We start from the raw sequence: 20,666 nt of genomic DNA on the forward strand, positions 1-20,666 counted from the left end.
CTCAGATTGACTTGGGGATATGCCCTGGGCCCCTAGTTGTTATTAGCTTCTGCTGCTCTGCCTCTGATCTCTCCCTCCCCTTCCCACCCTGACACCTCATGGGGTTTTGCCCTGCCCTCTCCAGCCTTCATCCCATTGCCCCGCCTTCATTCACTTCTCTCACCTGAACTACTCCACAGCCTCCTAGCAGATTTGCACCTGGTCCTCAGCTCAACTTTCATCTCCCACTGCTCCCCTCATATTACCTAATTGCATCTCCCGAAATACAACATCTCCATTTTCTGTGTGTGTGTTTTTTTTTTTTTTTTTGAGGCAGAGTGATGGAGTCTTGCTCTGTAGCCCAGGCTGGAGTGCAGTGGTGCAGTCTCGGCTCACTGCAAGCTCTACCTCCCGGGTTCACTCCATTCTCCTGCCCCAGCCTCCTGAGTAGCTGGGACTACAGGCACCCGCCACCGCGCCCGGCTAATTTTTTGTATTTTTAGTAGAGAGGGGGTTTCACCGTGTTAGCCAGGATGGTCTCGATCTCCTGATCTTGTGATCCACCCGCCTCGGCCTCCCAAAGCGCTGGGATTACAGGCGTGAGTCACCACGCCCGGCCAACATCTCCATTTTCCATGCAATCCCCTAAAGCACTGAGCCAAGGACTTGAGATGCCAATAATAGTCCTGGTCCTCAAGGGGCTTCCTACCTGCCCCTCCGGCCTTCCCCCACCCACCTACCTAAAACACAAGCAGAGAACCTCTGAAAACACAGCAGATCCAACCATTCCCCTGCTTGAACCCTTCGGTGGCCCCTAATGCTCAGAGTGCAAAGTCCAGGAGCACAAGGCTCTTTCTCACCTCCCCACAAACCTCCCATGACAGCCCCTGTGCCAGCCTTTGCCCAGGATTCTCCCTTGGCGGCAACTTTCCCTGTGGTTCTGCAGCATCACTTCCCAGTCTGGGTCTGAGGCTTCTCCTTAGCCTCTCAGTCCCCAAGCCTCTCTCTGTAACTGCACCTGTCACCCTCAAACCATTGTCTGGCTGCCTGTCTCCTCCCACACTGGACCCTGAGCAGAAACAAGGGCTAATCCATTTTTTTCAGCTCCTACCCCTGATGAAATACCCTAAGAGATACTGAAAAATGTTTTTGAATCAATGAGACAAGTCTAATGATAATAAACGGGAAAATAACAGCAATGTGCTAACAGTGGCTGTTTCTGATGAGCAGAATTTTGAGTTCTGTTCCTTTTACTTCTTGGTATTTCGGTTGTTTCTGTAATGACTATATCTTGCTTTTGCAATAACAAAGGACGCTAAAGGAAACTTCATTTTGAAAATAATACAAAGGGATTCTGGAACTTCAAAGGACGGGGACTCTCCTCGTCCACTCCAGAGAATCAGGAAAGGAGTGTTTAAAGACCCGCAGAATTCCTACAAGTGACGTGGGGAGGGCCAGCCAGCCAGCGCGCATGCCGGCCAGAGAGCGAGGTGGGCTCTGGGTCCGGGAGAAGTCAGATCAGTGCTCTGCACAGGGCCTGGAAGGCAGGACGAGGCATTTCGACTTAGGTCCTTGAATCTGGAGAGCTACAGAAAGTTTGTGAGCTGAAGAGAAGCGCTCCGAGCTTGGCATCTGGAGCAGTCCAAGGCAGCAGCGAACACGTCCAAAGACGCAGGAGGGAGGGTGGGGGAGTAGAGAGAAAACAGAGGCCGTTTACAAACCCTTTTCCCCTCTGGGGCAACTAAACCTCAAGTGCAGGAAGCGCTTGGGGACTGCCCAGCCCTCAGCTATGTTATCATTCGGTGATAGGTACTTGCTAATGACTTCCAAAAGCCTCCCATCTGTCATCCCACCCAGACTGCGCGCTTCTAATTCCTCCTACCCCACATGCTGTGCCCAATGAAAAGTATGGCCAGCGAGCGAAGGCTTGCAAGGAGGCAGCCGAGGGCGAAATGAAGCCAGGCGGCTTCCCTTTAAATCCTCGCAAAGCAGAAGGGCCCCTCATTCCGGGACCAGGCCTTGGACAAGGGGCCTTTAGCCCGGACGACCCGGGGAGAGTCTCCCAAAGTAGAGAGCCGGGTCGGGCGCCCAGACCAAACCGGGGGAACCGGAAGGGCGAGGCCTCCACAGAAGTCCGCGGTAAAAGTGGCAGGGAGTGGCTGCCTGGAAAGACCCCAAGACGGCTGGAAGGAGGAGGGGGTGGCGGGTGGGGGTTAGGGCGACTAGGCGGGGAAACAGGGAGAGGGTCGGGCTCGGAGGGGCAGCTGGGGCCGAGGCACCCCGGACCTGGGCGGGGGCAGGGGGCGGGGTGCGGCCCGGGCGGGGCCGACGGGGAGGGGCCGACGGGGCGGGAGGCGTGGCCGGCGGGGGAGTGGGGGCGGCTTTTCCCGGCACATGCGCACCGCAGCGGGTCGCGCGCCCTAAGGAGTGGCACTTTTTAAAAGTGCAGCCGGAGACCAGCCCACAGCCGCCTGTATCTGTGTCCAGCCCGGGTCCCGCCTGTCCCAGCTGCGCGCGCCCCTCAGTCCCGCACCCGTTCGACCCAGGCTAGGTTAGCCCTCACCATGCCGGTCAAAGGAGGCACCAAGTGCATCAAATACCTGCTGTTCGGATTTAACTTCATCTTCTGGGTGAGTGAGCGCGACTGCCGCATGCTCCACTCAGGGGCCACCTGTTCGCGGACCCCGGACACTGGCCGCGGGTGCTGGCAGCTGGCACTGCCCGCACCGGGCAGGCACCGGGCGGGAAGAGAGGGGGCCCTGCGGCTGCCAGCTGGCTCCAAGGCCGGGTCCAGAGCCGGGCGGGACGGCCGCGACGGGCGCATTCGGGTGGGGGCTCACCACCGCCCAGCGGGCGTGGGGAGCCGGGCCCTCCTGGGATGGGGCGTGCGGGCAGGTCCTGAGCCCTTTCCCTCGCCTAGGATTTGAGCTGGGCTGTGTGTCTGCTCCCAGCCCAAGCCCCTCCAACTGCCAGAGGGGAAGGCAGGGAGAAGCGGAGCACCTCTCTTTGGGCCAGGGCCAAGGAGGACTGTGGTGAGCAGTGCGGCTCCTGACTGGGTGGGGTCTCCCAGGTAGTAGGGGGCGCGAGGAAGGGAGGGTGCGGGCACGGCGAGAGCTCAGCCAAGAGCTGCTCTCACTTTTACACAGGAGCGGAAGGGGTGCCTTGGCCGCGGGTCCGGCCCCGGGACCCAGTCCCTGAGAGTCGGGGGCTCCTCCACCCTTGAGGAGGAACCTCGCAGGTCCCGGTTCCCTCAGACTTTGATTCTGAAGCACCGTGAGAGCGCCAAACTCCCTGGCAGCTACTGAAAGACTAGCTTGTCTTGATTTCTTTCAAGGCTGATAAGTATCTTCACTGGAGAGAACTCTGGGAGCTGGGGAGAGGAGAGGAGAGGGCAGATACCTATCTGTGCCTCTAGTGGGATGAGTCCTGTGTGTGCATTTCCGGGAGAGATCAGGTGCCAGCCAGCTGCCCGCCCAGGACCGCCTTGGCCTTGCCCCCTCCCCTCCCGGCCAGCCCAGGCGGCCCACCCAAGGCCAGGCAGGGCGCAGAGCGGACGTTCATCCGGAGAGGCCAACGGGGCCAGGAGCTCCAGGGACATCCACTGCAGGCCACTCAGCCTCTACAAATGGGAAGACAGAGAGGTGACAGAAGCAAGGAATAGGAAACCTTTGTGTCCTTGTTTCTGTAGCCACATTCCCTACACACGCATGACAATACTTGCCCCTCTGCAGGCAGGAAGATAGTCTGTGTGCCACTCTCAAGATGGATGTAGAAACAGGTGCATGCCGCCAGAGTCTTGTAACAGAAAAAGTGCACTTGGCCAGGCACAGTGGCTCATGCCTGTAATCCCAGCACTTTGGGAGGCTGAGGCAGGAGGATTGCTTTCATCCAGGTTCAAGACCAGCCTGAGTAACATAGTGCATTAGACCCCATCTCTACAAAAAATAAACAATTAGCTGGGCGTGTTGGCATGCACCTGTGGTCCCAGCTACTCAGGAGGCTGAGATGAGAGGATCACTTGAACCTGGGAAGTCAAGGCTACAGTGAGTCATGATTGCACCACTGCACTTAGCCTGGGTGACAGAGTGAGCCCAGTCTCAAAAAGAAAAAAAAAGAAAGTGTACTTATTCCCCTGGTCACTGGGGTCCCCACAAGCCTCCTTAGGGAAATCTCCTAAGATTTACTCCTCCCCAGAGCTGAAGGGGTGGTCGAACAGATTTTCCAGTTTGTAGAGATTGACCTCCCCTAGTGCATCAGTCACCATAACACACGCCCTAGTGAGGACAACATGTAGGTGTGCTCCTGCCCAACCCTTGACTTGCTTTAAGAAGACCCTGCCGGCCGTGGGCACCCCTCTCCTCCTGTGTTGCTACCCACCCCAGCAACCAGCCAGCTGCCACGCTTAGCTTCTTCCTTTTACCAATCCCTGGCAGCAGAAAAGTATGTGGGAAGGCAGCTGGCCTCACCCACCCTTGACCTTTGGGAGTTTTCCTCTCCCCTCCCAGGTACAGTCTCTCCCTGCCTGTGTTGGTTAGTCCCCAGCTGTCTGCCTAGACTGCATCCAGGTTTGGGACTGCAGGGAAACACAGACTGCCACCGTGTGCCTCCCTACCCCCATCTGCCCCATGGCATATGCAGGAAGCTGATGCGAGGCTCCCACGGCCAATGGTATCTACTCTGTCTGTGGCCTGCTGGCCTGCAATCTGTCCGTACTGTCCTCAGCCTGCCACCCCGCTCGTATTCAGAGCCCCCTACCCCTGGCCCCGGCCTAGGTGCAGCTGATGAGCTATGTAGTCTGAAACAGAAATCACTCGCACTGGAAATCTTTGGAATGACTTTTGAAGATCGTGCAGTCCAGCCCTCTTATCCATAGTGAGGCAGCAGAGGAAGAGAGATGGGGTGATATACCCAGGATCACAGAGACAGAGCCAGTATTACAACTCCTGGGGCCCTTACTTCTGTCCTCTTCCATCTTCATCAGAAGCAGGAAGGTGGGCAGAAGCTATGCTTTCCTGAATTACTGCTCATTTGTCTGGTATCTGGGTCCCTATGGAGATGAAGCCCTCATCCCTAGGAGATGATGTAATGAAAAGGAAGACTGTAGTCGGTCCACTTGTGCAGAGTCTTAGTCTTTAGAGCCTTTCTTGTTCTAGCCCCATGATGTAGCCAAGAGCAGGACGCATTGTCCCCACTATACGGACGATCAGGAAACTATTTCCCAGGGAGGTTAGGTGACTTATCCAAGATGACGGGGCAGGGTGGTCCTAGAACTAGGTTACTTCACCCAACTGGGTTTGGCTGCTGAGCGGGAACGGGAGAAGGGTGGAATGAAGCTCCCAAAACTCTCTTAAGGAAAACTGTAACCCAAGGGAACTGCTTGGGTGATTATGTTGTCACCACATCCGTTTCTCTCTTGAGACCAGACATTTATAAACTTGGCATTTGGAACCTGATGTGGGCCTTGGAAAGCAGGAATTGTGAGGCCAGTGCCCAGCAGTGCTTCACACAGAGGATGCGGAGAGGGGGTGTCCAGCAGGCATCCAGAGAGAGGCCAGCCTCCGTGGAGTAGGATGGTTCTTGGGGGGCTGTGCCTCTTCCCTGGCCTGATCTCATCCCCGTGGATCACTCCCTGATGGCCCGTTCTGCACAGCCTGGCCTCCCCAGGTCTGATGGCCACAGCCAACCAGCAAATCAGTTTGTTCTTCCAGCGCCTCCAGAACCAGCCCTCCTAGCTCTATTTTGGTGGTTTCTATGTTTCCTTCAGACCTCCCTGCCCGCCCGCCCACCCCCCAAAAACCAGTTGAGAGGGAAAACATCTTGCTGATGTCCATGTGGTAGACAATGCAAGTATTTATCTCCAGCTGAAATGGGAGCCAGGGTTAGGGCCAGTCCAGTCTAACACTTGCATGTCTGCCCTCTTTCTGGTCAGACAAGGGGAGGAACTCCTTAGGGCAGAAGAGGGAAAGGTTTGGCTGTACTGAGAGAGCCCAGTCCCCTCCCCACCTCCCTCAGCCCCTTTGCTTACTGTCGCTCACCCCTCACTCCCTAATGGAAATAGCAGTGCGGGGCTGGGGGGTCTCTTTCCAAGACACCGTATTCCCTGGACCTAGGGGAGGCTAGTGCGAAACACAGAGATCTAAACTGGGAATTCAGAGACCTGGATGTGAGTCCAGCTCTGTCCTCAACTCACTTTGAAACCTTGGGCTGGTCACTTCTGTGCTCTCGGCCTCAGTTTCCTCATCTGTAAAACAATGGCTTGGAACAGATGGTCTCAAAAGGTCCTTTCAGGCTCAGTCTATGAACCCAGCGCCCCTCCCCACACCACATGCAATAACAGGACTTTCCCACACACCCAAAATAGGAACCAGTGTTGGGCACAATGCATGCTATGTTGGTGATGGTCACACTAAAAGCCCAGACTTCACCACTATGTAACAATACTACATTCGTGTCCCCTAAATCTATAAATAATAACATAATAAACAAAATACAAGTCATGAATTGGAAATGGGAGATGGATACCAAGGCTTGTCCTCAGAATTCAGCTTTTCTTGGCCTTTACCTCTGGAGCAAGAGCCCAGCTGTTGCTTCTCTTTCCTGTTACCGCTCAGTTCCCTCTCCTCACCCTGGCTGGGGTCTCTCTCAGGGAGTTCTGTGTTCATTGCCCATATACGTTAGTACTTAGCCTAGTGGTCAAAGCACCAATCCTGGGTTACGTGTCTCATCACCAAATGGGACTGGTGACCACCCCACAGGGTTGCTGTGAGAGTTAAATGGGGAATGTGTGTAGCGCACTTAGCATAGTAGATTGCACTAGACGCGTCTTCCAATGGTAGCTCTTGTTACTCACTAGTGGAGAGTGGATTGGGGCCCTGGGGAGGGTGGGAGCAGTTCTCTAGTGTGGAAGTCTAAACCGCAAGTGTGGCCAGGAGGACCCTCGCCATCCATACACCGGCCTCCCTGCCTCTTCCTGTATCAGCGCCAGCTTTTATCCTGTACATCAAAACCCCGACTCCATTTCATGGGTTGCTACTGCTCATTTGGCTACGGGGGGAGCCCCGCTTCTGAAAATAAAATCGCATGGCAGAGAAACCCTCAGGATCAGGATTCTGGATCTGGGCAGGGCTTGGACAAGTTGGGTGGCAGCGGCAAAAGCCCCTCCCCACGGTCTGCCTTTTCCCCCAGAAGCAAGTTGCTGGGACCGTTGCATAAAATGGCTCCCACCTCCAGTGCCCAGACAGCCTGCGCTGGCGCGAAGCTGGCAGGCTTGGGGAGAGGTGAGCTGAGGCCCGGTGTCTGCATCCTTTGCCCAGAATTTTGATGGTCTCTCCCCTGCACCCACAATGGGTGTGAACAACAAAGCCCCGATCTTTTGATGGTGGTAAGGATTCCTCTGCACATGCTCACACTCACGGTTTCTACCCCTTTCTTTTCAACGTGGCCCACAGCACCATTCCAGACCCTGCTCTATTGTGTTCGGAGGAAGCAGCTGCTGGCTCCGGCCCGAATTTGGGAGTGCTTTGATAAGCGGCGCTCCCCAGGGCCCTGCCAGTACTGACTCGAGATGAGCTCTCTGCGGCTGCTGGGCTGCTGGGCTCGCAGATCAGCCTTCTCACCCCTTACACACACGGGTCCTGTGTTTGTTTTGTCTGCTTTTTTTGTTTGTTTGTTTTTGTTTTCCCGTTCTGTTCAATTTTATAAGGAGGCGTAGCTTTTGGACTTGGTTGCAGGGTTGGGTTTGGAACTTAATAATACGTTGGATTTACAAAAGCGCCTTTTCTTCTAAAGAACACGAACCTTGATGGTTCTTGCCTGGGTGTGGTTCTCACCTGGGTGAGCCCGGCTGTGAGGGTAGGGGGCCTGAGGTCACCCCAGCCACAGCTTCTGTGGTCCTACTGGCAGCATGTTCTAGACAGACCTGTGTGTGTGGAGCTGGGGAAAGGAGAGTGGAGAAGTTTGAGGAAGCTGCATGTTTATGTTCTGTGTTGCTCCCTCCCCCAGGTTGGGGTCAGCGGGACTTTATTTGGATCTACCACAGGTCTTTTCAGCCAAAGCCTTGCAGAAACAGGCTTTACCCCGTACATACAGAAGAGCAACAACTTCGTTGTTAAGAGTCTGAAAATCTGGGTGAGAGCTCGTCAGACCCATGGCCTCAGAGAGTGGGAAAAATCCTTTGCAACTAGGAAGAAAATTCAGAAGACGAAAAAAGTTGGGGGGGAGCTGGGGATCGGGGGCTGGTCTTTCTACATTTCTTTCTTTCTTTCTTTTTTTTTTTTTTTTTTTGGGAGACAGTTCTCACTCTGTCACCCAGGCTGGAGTGCAGTGTTAACAGTCATGGTTCACTGCAACCTCAACCTCCCAGCTCAGGCGATCCTCACACCTCAGCCTTCTGAGCTCCTGAGTAGCTGGGACTACAGGCATGTGCCACCACACCCACCTAACTTTTTAATTTTTTTGTAGACACAGGATCTCACTATGTTGCCCAGGCTGGTCTCAAACTCCTAGGCTCAAGCGATCCACCCGCCTTGGCCTCCCAAAATGCTAGGATTACAGGAATGAGCCACTGTGCCTGGCCTACATTTCTTAAATTTATGTTTTAAGGCCTGACTACAGATTACTTGCCTGTTTTATTCCACGGAAAAAGTCATGCTGGTCCAGGGACATTCTCATTTTCCATCAAGCGATGGCATGCAGCCGTGGAAAGCAACATCCTGTCCCCAGATGAGATAATTTTTTTGAGATAATTTTATAATAATTATATCTATCTGGTAATTTCCTTCCCCCCACCCCTCCAAAAATACTTAGTTGTGGATAGTTTTTAAGTACTATATCCTGTCATCCTAGACTAGTACATCTTAACCTTTTTAGGGAAATTCCTTTTTAGGGAATTCCTTGGAATCCGTACGACCTGCCTCCAGAAAAATGTTATGTTTGTTTCTGGAGGCCCACAGACATATATATTTTTTTTTAATTCTTTTTCTCTGTTGCCCAGGCCGGAGTATGGTGGCACCATCATAGCTCACTGCAGCCTCAAACTCCTGGGCTTTACACAATCCCAGCCTCAGCCTCTCAAGTAGCTGGGGCTACATTACACACCACTATACCCGGCTAATTTTTTTTGTAGAGAGAGGGTCTGTCTCTGTCGCCCAAACTGGTCTTGAACTCCTGGTCTCAAGCAGCCCTTCAGCCTCGGACTCCCAAAGCACTGGGATCATAAATGTGAGCCACCACGCCCAGCCTGAACTCACGCTATAAACGCTCCGTATTGGTTTTTCTTCCTCAGTTTCCAGACAACCCCGGCTCTGTCCTGAGTCCCGTATTTCGGCCATAAGAAGCAGGTTGCCTCACCGTTCCCCGGGGGCTGCAATAGGGGCATAACAGGGGACTTTGTGGAAGGCATGAGAAACCCTAAATTCCCTGGTAATCCAGTGCAGCTCAGATGGGACAACTGGCCTCCCACCCATCCCTCTGACTCTCAGCTTAATCATTGCCCAAGGAGTGGTTTTCACTCTCGGTTAGTTTAATGAGTGCTCTGTATTTCCAGTCCACACAAAAAATGCAACTTTATGATCTTCCAGCCAGGTTAGGCCTCTTCGCTTAGCTTTTCCCATAGCTTGGTGCTTCGTCTTTGTTCAGGAAGCGTGGAGGTCTGTCTCTCTTCTCCTTCCCTCCGAGTGCAGATGGAAAGGCTTGTCCTCTGAGGACTTTAAGAAAGGAGGCATGTCTCAGGAGGGATCAATTGGGGAGCTAGACTCCCGAGGAGTTGAGAAGCAGCCTGGTTGAGTAACTGGGAGAGGCAAAGCAGCCTGACTTGGAAAAGGGCCCGGATTAATGTGATTCCAGAGAAGGTCCCCATGGAGAGAAGTTTGGGGACTACTGACTTGGAGAAAAATCAGAAACCAGGGTCTTCAGGGCCCTTCCTATTCAATCCTTTTGCCAGGCATTGTGCCCGCGGGAAGAAATGGTGGCTCTTGTTAGCTCTGTTAGAGAAGTAACTCGGGCCGGGCGCGGTGGCTCAAGCCTGTAATCCCAGCACTTTGGGAGGCCGCGGCAGGTGGATCACCTGAGGTCTGGAGTTTGAGACCAGCCTGGCCAACATGGAGAAACCCTGTCTCTACTAAAAATACAAAATTAGCCAGGCGTGGGGGCGTGCGCCTATAGTCCCAGCTCCTGGGGAGGCTGAGGCAGGAGAATCGCTTGAACCCAGGAGGTGGAGGTTGCGGTGAGTTGAGATTGTGCCACTGCACTCCAACCTGGGTGACAAGAGCGAAATTCCATCTCAAAAAAAAAAAAGAAGAAAGAAAAGAAAAGAAACCCTTCAGAGCTTACCCAATGCACATCCAAGTTTCCAGTGAACACCGCTGGGCAGACTAAGCAGCTGGTGGCTCCTGCCAAGCCCCCACCTCGGAACCGAGCTTCACAGCTTCAAGTGCCAGTCCCTTGCTGACACTCCTAGTCTGAGCTGTGTGTTATTATCCAAGTGCAGAAACAACACAACACATGGGCATAGGAGAAGATCCTTGACCGAGGCTAAAAATACCATAATAAGGCAGTTTTATTAATTATGAATTTATTAATTCAAAACCTATTCTAGGATTTTAGGGTTTTTTTTTTTTTTTTTGAGATGGAGTTTCTCTCTGTCACGCAGGCTGGAGTGCAGTGGCGCAATCTCGGCTCACTGCAAGCTCCGCCTCCCGGGTTCACGCCATTCTCCTGCCTCAGCCTCCCGAGTAGCTGGGACTACAGGCGCCTGCCACCGCGCCCAGCTAGTTTTTTGTGTTTTTAGTAGAAACGGGGTTTCACCGTGTTAGCCAGGATGGTCTTGATCTCCTGACCTCATGATCTGCCTGCCTAGGCCTCCCAAAGTGCTGGGATTACAGGCGTGAGTCACCGCACCAAGCCTGTTTTGTTTTTTGAGATGGAGTTCGCTCTTGTCACCCAGGCTGGAGTGTAATGGCGCCATCTCAGCTCACCACAACCTCCGCCTCCTGGGTTCAAGCGATTCTCCTGCCTCAGCCTCCTGAGTAGCTGGGATTACAGGTGCCCACCACCACACCTAGCTACTTTTGTATTTTTGGTAGAGACAGGGTTTCTCCATGTTGATCAGGCTGGTCTCGAACTCCTGACCTCAGGTGATCCGCCCGCCTCGGCGTCCCAAAGTGCTGGGATTACAGGCGCATAGTTTAATTTCTTTTAAATCTAAGTTGATTGAGTCTATAGTATAATAATATAGTGTACTGATTTATTAAAACTCTAGATGAAAAGATCAGCAAAATCATAGTATTTGTGAACTCATCCTTGTTTTTTTTGTCATTTGTTTGTTTGTTTGTTTGTTTGTTTTTGAGACGGAGTCTCGCTGTGTCTCCCAGGCTGGAGTGCAGTGGCCGGATCTCAGCTCACTGCAAGCTCCGCCTCCCGGGTTTACGCCATTCTCCTGCCTCAGCCTCCCGAGTAGCTGGGACTACAGGCGCCCGCCACCTCGCCCGGCTAGTTTTTTGTATTTTTAGTAGAGACGGGGTTTCACCATGTTAGCCAGGATAGTCTCGATCTCCTGACCTCGTGATCCACCCGCCTCGGCCTCCCAAAGTGCTGGGATTACAGGCTTGAGCCACCGCGCCCGGCCTGTTTCTTTGTTTGTTTTGAGACAAGAGTCTCGCTCTGTCACCCAGGCTGGAGTGCAGTGGCATGATCTTGGCTCACTGCAACCTCCGCCTCCCAGGTTCAAGTGATTCTACTGCCTCAGCCTCCTGAGTAGCTGGGACTACAGGCATGAACCACCACGCCCGGCTAATTTTTGTATTTTTAGTAGAGACAGGGTTTTACCATGTTGGCCAGGCTGGTCTCGAACTCCTCACCTCAGGTGATCCACCCACCTCTGCCTCCCAAAGTGCTGGGATTACAGGACTTTGTGAGCCACCGCACCAGGCTCATCGTAGCTTTTCAAGTCAATAGAAGTCTGGTGTTTGAATCCACGTCACGTCTTCCCTTCTAGGTGGGCAGTTGTGGTGCACTAGTGTGCATACACACCCCAGATTCATGCCCAACTCCATTGGATGTTTTCCAGGTGGGGAGTCGTCCATACCTCCCTCAGCAGCCCCATTCCTAGAGACAGGAGGCCCTTCCCACTAAGACATATTCCTCCTGCTCTCCATGGTGCAATGTAAACATCTTCTTTCTCGCGATGGATTTAAGTTTATTACTGTTAAGCTTAGATGTTTTAAAGCTTCCTGTCTACAAGCCTGAGAAAATCTCTTCATACTCTCCTTTCCTCCACTCTAGTCAAAGTGTAGCCCTGGCTCCCTAAGACATACAACCCTTTAGAGACCCAGACTGCTAATTTTTTCCTTTTCTTTTTTTTTTTTTTTTTTTTTTGAGACGGAGTCTCGTTCTGTTGCGCAGGCTGGATGGAGTGCAGTGGCACAATCTCGGCTCACTGCAACCTCTGCCTCCTGGGTTCAAGCGATTTTCCAGGCTCAACCTCTCGAGTAGCTGGGATTACAGGCATGTACCACCATGCCTAGTTAATTTTTGTATTTTTAGTAGAGATGGGGTTTCGCCACGTTGACCAGACTGGTCTCAAACTGCTGACCTCAGGTGATATGCCCACCTCGGCCTTCCAAAGTGCTGGAATTACAGGCCTGAGCCACTGCGCCCAGCTGGGACTGCTCATTTCAAATAGAAATGAGATTCTTTTCCAGGATGAGGAGGGACACTTTGGCCTTCTTTGTCATGGGAAGCTGTCACTCTCCTCTAGGACTCTGGGGTGTGTCTTGAGAGCTCGTGCTCAGGGCTATAACACAGAGGCCTGTGCTGATGTCATCTTGTTCCTCTGCCCTTTGCTGAGGATGGTTCTGGGGAAGGGCAGAGGCTCCGGGTCCCACTCTGGGGCTGTTTCCACGGGGTTTGGAAGGACCATGGCCACTGAACGGGCTGCGGCCCCGTCTATGGACACAATGCCAATAGGCAGCTGCAACAGTGCAGCCAGCGGGAGAGGAGGGTGTGCGAGTTGCCCTGGAGAATCCTTTCCCAGAGCGCTGCCTCTGTCCATGCTGACTATATGACCAGTAGAACCAAGGGTGTGGCTGAAGCTCTCAGGCCAAAGGCCAGGGAGAGGAAGCACCGGCTGTTTTTTTAGACCCTGTTCGTTGAGCGCCCACTCCCCCCACCACCCCCGAGTGAGGCCAGGTGTAGGTGGCACCTCCAGCCCAGGTGGCCACTGCAGCTGCCTTGCTATCGGGGAGGAGGCGGGCATCTGCAAGCTGCCTTCCTTCCTGTGCAGATGGACTCCCTTGGGGCCTTTAAAGATGGAAAACACCACTTTGAAATGGGATTAGATATGAATGGGGGGAGAATGGGCAAAAGGAAAAAATTCTGGCTTCAGAATAGAAGAAATGGATCAAAAACACAAACAGCTTAGCAAAGTAATTAAGAATGTGGGCTCTGCAGTCAGACCATTCTGGGTTCAAGTTCTAACTCTGCCACTTACATTCTGGGTTCAAGTTCTAACTCTGCCACTTACTTGCCCTGTGATCTCAGTTGAGGAGCTTAACTTTTGTGCCCCAGGTTTTTTTCATCTAAAAAATAGAAGATAATATTACCTAGTTGGCGGGCCTATTGTGAAAATTAAATAGTTCCAGGAAAGTACTTAGGGTGGGGTGTGGAACATAGATAGCAAATATTTGAGTGTTTGCTGCTAGTAATTAGATGACCTCATATGAAGAAGGAGCTCCTGGCAGAGGGGTAGGGCAGGTGATAAGTTAGACAAGAGTTTGGGGATCTTGGCCTCCCTTGCTGGCTTGGGGCTTGGAAGATCCCATGTTGGAAAAGGAGGGCCGTTCCACCAAGTGGGGCCGAAAGTGCTTTTAACCCACCCTGCCACTCCAGGCACCACATGGCATGGCTTGAAAACTGTCAAGGAAGGATCATCTCCCACCACTCAGGGCCACGCACGCACATGGTGGCCAACTCTGCAGATGGAATGAGAGCAAGCTGCTGCAAGTGGCTAGAGTGTGTCAGCAAGTGTGTGTGCAGTCATCACCAGACAGCTCGGTGAGGCGTACACAATGGAAAACAAATGTGTGGTATTCTGGAATTTAAAGCAAAACATCCAAAACAATCTCCCACATCAGATGATTTTGGTTAAGATCAGAATGCCTGCTTTCAGCGGAAAAGGGATTTATGGGCTGGCCAGCGTATGCTACGCGTCTGGCAAGCAGGCAATGGAAACTTGAAATGGGATTTCTTGTTTAGAAAGAGGTTACCTTGGGCCGGGGCCTCCCTCCCAATCAGCCCCAACATCCTAACGCCAGCACACTTCGCTGAAGCTTTTCTCCTCTCCAGGGAAGAGGAAGGGCTCCAGATTTCTAAATGACTTTGTCCTTGAAAGGAGGGAAGATTTCTCAACTCTTGAACTTGTTCAGACCAGGTAGCTGCCTAATTTCCAGAAAGGTATGCTGAGAAAAAGCTTACGGAGTTCCTCATCCTCTGCCACACCCTGGAGAGGGGACCAAACTGTCTCCCTTCTATCAGGGAGGAGACAGGCCGGCAAGTAACTGATCTCTGCATGGCATGTGCTGTGCACGGAACAGAGCAATAGTGCTGACAGCTGGGTCACTCATGCCTGCTCTGTGACCATGGGCAAGTCGCTTTACCTCTCGGAGTCTGTTTCTTCATCTTTCACAGGGATGATACTAACTAGCTTTCAGGCTCTAAAGCAGCCCACTAAGAATCAGAAGGAGCAACAGGGCCTTATAATGTAATTCTAGCCTCCTCCCTGGGGAAACTCTCATGCATTGCATTACTGTTGCTCCCATAGGGAATGTTCTCCTGTAAAGTAATGCCCCGTACCAGCGTGAGGCCAGGCTCGAACATTTACACACAACTGAGCCAGGCATAGCAAGGTGGTGGCACCCCCAGGCTGTAACTGTCTAGGGTCACCTTCCCCCTTCCACCCAGGAGCCCCCCAGCTGCACTAGCACCCCTGGAAAGGGAGGCCACAGAGTCAGTAGGCAGACTAAGCATGTGCTTAGGACACCAACAATGCAGGTAGCTCAAGGAATCCAGGGAAATGGGCACTTTTTTGAGCTTTATCTTACAAGTTCGACTTTTTTTATGTTGAATTGTATGGGTTGTGGGGTAGGGACCGTAATCTTCCAAGTGTCCAGAGCACTAAATGGCCACAGAAGGCAGAAGTTGGCCTCCCCAGGGACCTGGCTTGTCATGAAATGTTGGGTTTAAGTGTGTGGGTGGACCCCTCTCCCCAGCCTGCCCTTATGGTGTAAAAGAGCGACATACAATAGCAGGGGCCATTTATGACCCAGGGACATTGCTGGGGTTGCGGGGAGTGGGCCAGGAGCAGGCAGGGAGTTGTCGTGATAGAAACGCCGATTCCCGTGGGGAGACAGCAAATTAGTGACTCTCCTTAAGCCTCACTTTCCTTATCTGTGTAATGAAGGTAATAATACAACCAGCGTCTTATGCTTATTACTGGGACTGATGGGATATGTAATGGAAAGCTGTTATATGGGCCTGGCTCACAGGCAGAGCTCCTGTGTTAGCTTCTGCTGCTGTTGCTGTAGTTGCTGTTACTGGTACCCCTCCTTAACATTTTTCACAGATTAAGGTTGTCTAAATGTTCATATTCATCCATATTTTCTCACTTCAGTTCATGAAACCACATCACACAAGATGACTCAAAGCTGAAATCTACCTCCCGTCTTTCTCCCTCTCAAACACGAATTGGAGGACGTATCTTTCCATCTGTCTATAAAACACTCATTTCTGAGATGTCCCCAGTTTGGGGAAGACGGAGAAAGAGGAGAATCCGTTTTGCACTTTGCTGGAAACGCCTGTAAGAATGCCCCATTGGCAGAGACTCACTTTGTGGAGCTCAACTTGGAAATTGATTTACAATGGAAATTGAAGGAAAATCTACTTCATATCCATACCAAGAAGGTGGCCTCAATGCTTCTCCTTCAGTTCACTCCTTGTGCCTCCCAAAAGGAAGTTCATTCTTCACATGTAGAGTTTTCTGGACACCTAGAACACCCACACCCAGAAACCAGGTCCCAGAGAGATGCAGAGCCAGTCACCATTGCTTGTGTAGACACCAGGCGTAGGAAGTGGAAGGAAGGTAGCACCTGAGGGTGCAGCTTCCCAGGGACCACCACCTCTCCCAGCCTCAGTGGAGGGAGACAAGAACAAACCCAAGGGAGAAGCTACTGGTCGGCATCTTCCCTCCCTCCCTCTTGGCCCTCCCCTAGGCCAGGGTCAACACCCTGAATCGAAAGCGTCTGTTGTCAGGCTGCAGCAGGCAGGGAAACCCTGTCACCAGGTTAAGGTTTAAGTCAGAGCATTTTGCCAAATTCAATATGTCCAAGCCTCCCACTTGTCCCCCAAGAAGATTTCTCAGGGATTGGCATCTTTCCCGGTCACCCCCGGCCAGTGAGGAAGCACCGCACATTGAGAAGAGCATAGCTTTGAGTTGTGTATATGGAGCTGGTTCCATTTGAGCTCTGCCTCTTCTTGGCTGTGTCTTTTTGAGTGAGTTGCTTAAAATCTCTGAGCCTGATTCATCCATAAAATGAGGGCGATGAGAGGATTCAGTGAGAGACAGTACATAAACCACCTCCTGTAATGTGGCGGGCGCGTGGGTCCTTGTACATAGTAACTCCTACTGTGAAATTGCTACTATGGTGTTCTTTATTTTCCCTAAGCTAGATAAACCTAGACTTGACCATCAGCCTCTTTTTTTTTTTTTTTTTTTTTTGAGATGGGGGTTTCACTTTGTCACCCAGGCTGGAGTACAGTGGTGCCATCTCAGCTCTCTGCAGCCTCGACCTCCTGGATTTAAGCCATCCTCCTGCCTCAGCCACCACCCCCCCCCCCCCCCCCCCCCCCCGCCCAAGTAGCTGGAACTACAGTCGTGTGCCACCATGCCCAGCTAATTTTTTGTATTTTTTAGTAGAAATGGGATTTGACCGTATTGCCCAGCTGGTCTCCAGCTCCTGAGCTCAATCAATCCACCCCCCTCAGCCTCCCAAAGTGCTAGGATTACAGGCCTGACCATCAGCCTCTGAGTGTATTCTTTTGAAAACAAATGTTTTTCTAGAGTTCTGGAAGGTTTGAGGAGAAGTCCAGTGTCATGCATAACAGTGGGCTGGCCTAGGGAGCACAGCCGGCTGCAGAATTCAGCGGGGAGGATCTTACCAGGAGTGCCCGGCTGCAGGCTGTGGGAGCCTCTCACGGGCCCACTGAGTCATCAGAGCCTGCCTGTTACCAGAGGAGAGTTCACACAGGCAGGGCCTGGGTGAACTGGGAGCCAAATGCAGGTTCCAACTGGAGCCCTTTACCATGACTTCCTGGCCCAGTAGTTTCAGCACAGAGCTGTCCAGCCACTATCTCTCCTTTCTTAACTCTTCCTGCCTTCCCACCTCCCTGTATCCTTACCCTTAATGGTCACCGTGCCGCAGTTCCTAGGTGACCCCAGGTGCGCTCCCCGTGGCTTCACAGTGCTGGTTAGAGCATTTGAGCCTCCACTCTCCAGATGGGAGTGTAAAGCCGCAGGGTCCAGTCCTGCTCCCTGGTTGGGCTGGGCAGTGAGCTCTCCCTTACACACGCGAAGCACCTCCAGCTCAGAGGAAGCTCACACCTCCCATCCATGCCTCAGGCTTTTCGGCACTGGCATTTAGAAAGCTATTATCTGGGTTCAGAACCCCCAGAGAGAGCTTTTCTCTGTCCTTCCTGATTGTTGGTGTGTAAACGAAGGCCTAGAGTAGTGGTTCGTAAACTTGAGCCTGATGAGAGTCACCTGGGGAGGTGCTGGAAAACAGAGTGCAGGCCCAGTCCCACCCGTTTCACTGAGTGGGTCTAGGAGGGAACTGTGAATTTGCCTGTCTGGGTTCCTGGGTCATCCTGCTGCTGGTCTGGGGTCACTTTAAGAGCTGCTGGACTGGCATAGAGAAGAGTTTCCTGGGTTGCCTTTGAGGATAAGAATTTCTGAAGATTTGAGCACTGCCTTCAGACAGGAGCTCGGTAGAAGTCCCAAGAGCAGAGTTGTCTAGAGAGGAGAGATGGCCCCTCAGGATGCGCCTGACCAACCAGTCATACATACAAAAGGGAACTCAGGTTCTCTAGGGCTGTGATCTCTGCAGCTTTTCAACTTAGCTGTAGTAAAACTAAAGTTAGTAATATGCCCTGTTGTCATGTAGAAATTCCACCATGAACTGTCACAGTAGTTTACTTGTGATGCTTAAGGAGAGCAAGTCGTAGCGGTTTTTTCTGCTGATTACAGCGGAGTTCGGTTTTCTTGTTGCTGGTGTTTACTGTGTTGTGGGGCTGAATAAGGGAGCACCCCAAGGCCTCTAGTCCTGCCCAAGTGGCTTTGCCATTCCAAAGACAACAGCCCCAGCCTTCATTTGGAGGTGGGGGAGGAGGACACAGGGTTGGAGGAGGTTGTGGGCATCGGGATCCTGTTTGTTCTTGCTGGCACTGCCTGGCCCGGCTTCCTGAGGAGTGAATCAGCCCATCCAAGGCTTGGCATGCAGTAGTGAGCCAAGGTTGCCATGGAGATGGGCGAGGCCCAGAGCCCACAGGTCTGGGTGGCCTGACTTGTTTTTAAATGTTGAAGTCTGTGCGAACACAGAGGGCTATCTCCACTTCTGTGGCTTTCTTAAAGCGTGACTGGTATTTTGGGATCTGGAAAACTGCTACTGGGGGAAGCTTGCATCCCCAATATTTGGTGTGTTACTTACTTCCTGGGTGCCATGGACAACTATGACTAATGGTCTCCCAAGTTGAGTAGATTACAAAAACGAAAACTAGGGCTGACAAGCATCTGACTGAAGGAGGGTAATAAAGAGGCCAAGGTTTTCTTTCCTGCCCAACCCAGGAAAATCCGCTCCCTCTCTGTTATCTGCTGCTGTAATAACTCCTTTCAGCAGGGTTAATTTGCCCACGGAAGCAGTTTGTGATCCGAGGAAGGGCAGAAGCCTAAAATCTGAGCCAACAGTTTCCCTTAAGCCTTCCTTCCCCACTTTTCTTTGGCCATTCCCATCCAGTCTTAGTGGAGCTCTGGATGGCAGTTTGCGGGTGTGAAGCGGATAAATTTATCCATTTTCCTCCACTACCCAGCGCTCACACAGACTCCCACAGAAACCAGAAAACAGAACCCCAGTGTCCTAAATTCCCCCGCTGCCACCCAGCCGCCTTCTCCGATCACAGGAGGACACAACAGCCATCCACAGAAGGCCCATGAATTGCCCCACTGTCACCTCACGTCTTTCTCAAGGTTTATTATTATTGTCATTTTTTTTCCCCTATGGAATCCAGCTGGCTGTAACACTTCACAGTTTTCAGAATGTTTTACATGCATCACTTTATTTAATCCTCGCCCTCAACCTGTGTTGAAGGCAGGACAGGTATCATAGTGTATTTTTTCGCAAATGAGGACTGTAACGTTCAGAGAAGCTGAGGAAAGTGTGTAGTGTCAGAGCACTCCTAGGTAGCAGTGCCAGAATTAGAGCCCAAGTTTACATCCGTCACCGTCCAGTCATTCTCAACAGAGGTGTGCAGTAGAATCCCGGGGAGCACAAAGAGTCCCCTGGGATTGCTGAGGCAGGTGCATGTTTAGAAATCCCCCAGGTAGGCTGGGCGCCGTGGCTCACACCTGTAATCCCAGTGCTTTGGGAGGCCAAGGTGGGTGGATTGTTTGAGCTCAGGAGTTCGAGACCAACCTGAGCAACATGGTGAAACCCTGTCTCTACAAAAAAAATATGAAAAAAAAGAAAAATTAGCCATGTATGGTGGCTTCCACCTGTGTTCCCAGCTATTTGAGAGACTGAAGTAGGAGGATCGCTTGAGTCCGGGAAGCAGAGGTTGCAGTGAGCCGAGATTGTGCCACTGTACTCCAGCCTGGGTGACAGATTGAGACCTGTCTCAAAATAAAGTATTTCCCCAGATAATTCTGATGCCCACCCCATACAGAACCAGGCCCTAGGTGGTACAGCTGTGCAGGTAACAGCTCACTATTCTTTCTATTAAGCCACCTGTCCCTTGCTGAAAATTGTGTATCATTTTGACCATGGGCTCAGCAGAGTAACCAAGTAGCCACTGCTTTTCCAGGAGGACAATGGGAAGTTGGGAAGAAAGTTATCCCTCCTTCCTGGACTCTATCCACTCACCACTGCCCACCTCCAACCCCTGCCAAAGTGGTAGATGTGGCCACCTCAAGGCTGAGGCAGTCCTCATCGAGAAACCACTGTGAACAATGATCTGCTCCCCACTTTCTGGGCTTTCCAAGACAGCTGAATAGAGGAAACGTAACAAATATTGTATCCTTTTTAAAAAATGGGCTGGGTACAGTGGCTCATGCTTGTAATCCCAGCACTTTGAGAGGCCAAGGTGGGTGGATCTGCTGAGCCCAGGAGTTCGAGACCAGCCTGGACAACATGGGGAAACTTCATCTCTACAAATAATTTTAAAAATTAGCCGGGCATGGTAGTGCACACCTGTAGTCCCAGCAACTCAGGAGGCTGAGGTGGGAGGATCACCTGAGCCTAGAGAGGTCGAGGCTACAGTGAGCCATGGTCACACCACTGTACTCCAGCCTGGGTGACAGAGTGAGACCCTGTCTCAAAAAAAAAACAAAGCGTATGGCCAGTCAGGTCATATTACAGAAGAGGGGACCT

At 52.1% G+C, this 20,666-nt stretch overlaps 1 protein-coding gene across 1 annotated transcript in view; it reads left to right on the top strand.

Moving 5' to 3' along the window:
- Window positions 1–2,365: 2,365 nt before the first annotated feature.
- Window positions 2,366–20,666, top strand: part of CD9 (CD9 molecule) — a 37,827-nt gene continuing 19,526 nt past the window's right edge. The window contains exon 1 of the mRNA XM_003905840.3: window positions 2,366–2,609. Coding sequence (XP_003905889.1) covers window positions 2,544–2,609 — 66 coding nt within the window. The 5' untranslated portion in view covers window positions 2,366–2,543. The remainder of the gene's footprint in view (window positions 2,610–20,666) is intronic.

Source organism: Papio anubis, chromosome 9 (assembly GCF_008728515.1).
Source record: "Papio anubis isolate 15944 chromosome 9, Panubis1.0, whole genome shotgun sequence".
Taxonomy (NCBI): Eukaryota; Metazoa; Chordata; class Mammalia; order Primates; family Cercopithecidae; genus Papio; species Papio anubis.